Raw genomic sequence first — 2,528 nt, 5'->3', positions numbered from 1 at the left:
CAAACAAAGAAATTACAACGGGTAGAAAACGAGACTTCATGAATACTATTATCATTGTCGAACTTTAGAAAGACTTTGTTTATCTATGAATACACCAAGAAAACAATTTATTCTGTTTATCTTACTTAATAACTGGAGCTTCACTGACTGGCCAGGTGATAGTCATGCAGTCAGCCATCACCTGAGGGAGGTATAAAAGCTCTTACATATACACCTCTTCATCCTGTCAACAGCTAATCTTGATCCGTCTAACATCAGCATGGTAAAACTTATAATGGCTTAAGTAAATTGCCATCGGCGTCTTAAAGTGTCTTCTTTACTTAATGACAATACTACTACTACTACTACTACTACTACTACTACTACTACTACTACTACTAATAATAATAATAATAATAATAATAATAATAACACAGTTACACTTAAGGTTGAGATACAATTATAAGAGTTGAGATTTCTTTGTCATAACAGTAAGAAATACTATCTAGAGTCATTACGGTAAAGTTTATTTTGTTTCTAAAAATATTCAGCTTGACCACTTAAAAAGAAAAAGTAATTTTTTCTGCCTTCATCACAAGTAAACCATTCCTTGCCTCTCTTCTCTTCAGTAGTTTTCTATAATCCAGGAGCGGATCAAAGGGGGATCCTCGAGTCCAGACCCCCTTTTCATCAGAAAATTTCAATACTTTTTCTTTAATGCAGTATTGTACTCAGGCGTTTTTGTATAGTAAAAAGTTATTAATATTGCCCACAGCATATCTCTTAATATCAAGTGCACATGGACTCAAAATGCCAATGATATTGATCAGATTTAAATAAAATTTCTCGGGAGGCTTACAACACCCTCCCTCCCCTCCCCGAAAAAGCAAAAAACAAATGCTGGTTGGGCTCGCTCTGCTCGCCATGTTCCCCCGCCCTCATCTTCTAGGACTCCCCATTTTAATATTTCCTGATCCGTTCCTGTAATCAACTGTTGTAACAAGTACTAATGTAAGCTTGAAATTTTGTTCCCATTTTTATCATAATCATTCGAGTCAATGAGTTTGCGTAATGTCATTTTTTTTAACTCATTGGTAATTTATATTAAGATGGGAATGCTTCTAATGATGAAATAATTTGACTATTTCAGAGGTCGATAATAGTTTCCTTGGCTGTGGGTCTCTTGATCGTGACCTGCCTCGCCATGGCAGATGACAGTGGCGGCCACGGTGGTGGTGGTGGCGGCTATGGTAGCTCCGGTGGCGGACGTGGCTATAATGGCTCCAGTGGAGGAGGTGGTTATGGTGGCTCCAGTGGCGGAGGCGGCTATGGTAGCTCTAGTGGCGGAAGTGGCTATTCTGGCTCCAGTGACGGAGGCGGCTATGGTGGCTCCAGTGGTGGAGGTGGCTATGGTGGCTATGGTAGCTCCGGTGGCGACGGCGGTTATGGTGCCTCCAGTGGTGGAGGTGGCCATGGTAGCTATGATAGCTCCAGTGGTGGAGGTGGCTATGGTAGCTCCAGTGACGGAGGCGGCTATGGTGTCTCCAGTGGTGGAGGTGGTCATGGTGACTATGATAGCTCCGGTGGCGACGGCGGTTATGGTGCCTCCAGTGGCGGAGGCGGCTACGGTAGCTCCGGTGGCGGAGGCAGCTATGGTGGGTCCAATGGCGGGGGCGGCTATGGTAGCTCCAGTGGCGGAAATGGCTATTCTGGTTCTAGTGGCGGAGGCGGCTATGGTAGCTCCAATGGAGGTTATGGAAAGTAAATGTAAGCATGAAGAAATGAGACACACCAATACTAAGTTTCCTGAACTCTTCTTCGCCAGTTTGTGTCTCGTGATTCTTGTGTTGTAAAAATAAAACTTACACGACTGTGAAAGTAACTTTGATTTACGCCAACTTCCTATTCTTGACATCAATTACCAAGTGTGGTGTAAGAACAATTAATGGAGCACTTGAAGAATTAATTTTATTAACTATTCACGATGTTAAACTAATCTGCGTTTGACATTATATCTTATGATTAAAAAATATAACTTTATATAAAAATTGAGCTTCCTTTTCAGCACGTAAGTTTGAGGAAGAAATAATGTAAATAAAACCTAAAATTCCTATATTCATTTCGTGAATTCTTAAGTTTCATACAATATTCATGGCCACATATAATACACTAAATGTGTAGAATTAAAAAAAATGCATGTCTTGAGACTTAACTGTCATGGTAAACCTATAATATCCGACAAACAGCAATGTGCTAGAACTTGGATGGATCAACCACTGCCAGAATTAACTACACCGCTCACTCACTCTCGCCAAACACTTCCTCATGACCCACCCCAGTAAAAATAACTCAGGATTTTAGATATTTAATGACATTTCTATCCAATGGTGTTGTTTAATTCCTGCAATCTTATATGTCAACCCTCAAACGTGCATGTAGTAAACAAAGTGGTAATATTGTCTCATCTCACCTGTCGTATTTCTCCCACTCCCCACGAATGACCTCGAATTGAATTGAATTGAATTGAATTGAAACAGTATATTTAGCCA

The 2,528-nt window shown here is 40.5% G+C and overlaps 1 protein-coding gene across 1 annotated transcript; it reads left to right on the top strand.

Annotated features, from left to right (window-relative positions):
• The first annotated feature begins 236 nt into the window (after positions 1 to 236).
• LOC121862561 (loricrin-like) lies at positions 237 to 1,844 on the top strand. Its single transcript, XM_042360867.1, has 2 exons — positions 237 to 262; positions 1,130 to 1,844. Exons 1-2 carry the CDS (start codon positions 260 to 262, stop codon positions 1,742 to 1,744), a joined length of 618 nt encoding a protein of 205 aa, XP_042216801.1. The 5' UTR covers positions 237 to 259; the 3' UTR covers positions 1,745 to 1,844.
• The last annotated feature ends 684 nt before the right edge of the window (positions 1,845 to 2,528 follow it).

Source organism: Homarus americanus, unplaced genomic scaffold (genome assembly GCF_018991925.1).
Source record: "Homarus americanus isolate GMGI-L3 unplaced genomic scaffold, GMGI_Hamer_2.0 scaffold31037, whole genome shotgun sequence".
Taxonomy (NCBI): Eukaryota; Metazoa; Arthropoda; class Malacostraca; order Decapoda; family Nephropidae; genus Homarus; species Homarus americanus.
This window is presented reverse-complemented; position numbering and strand designations above follow the sequence as displayed.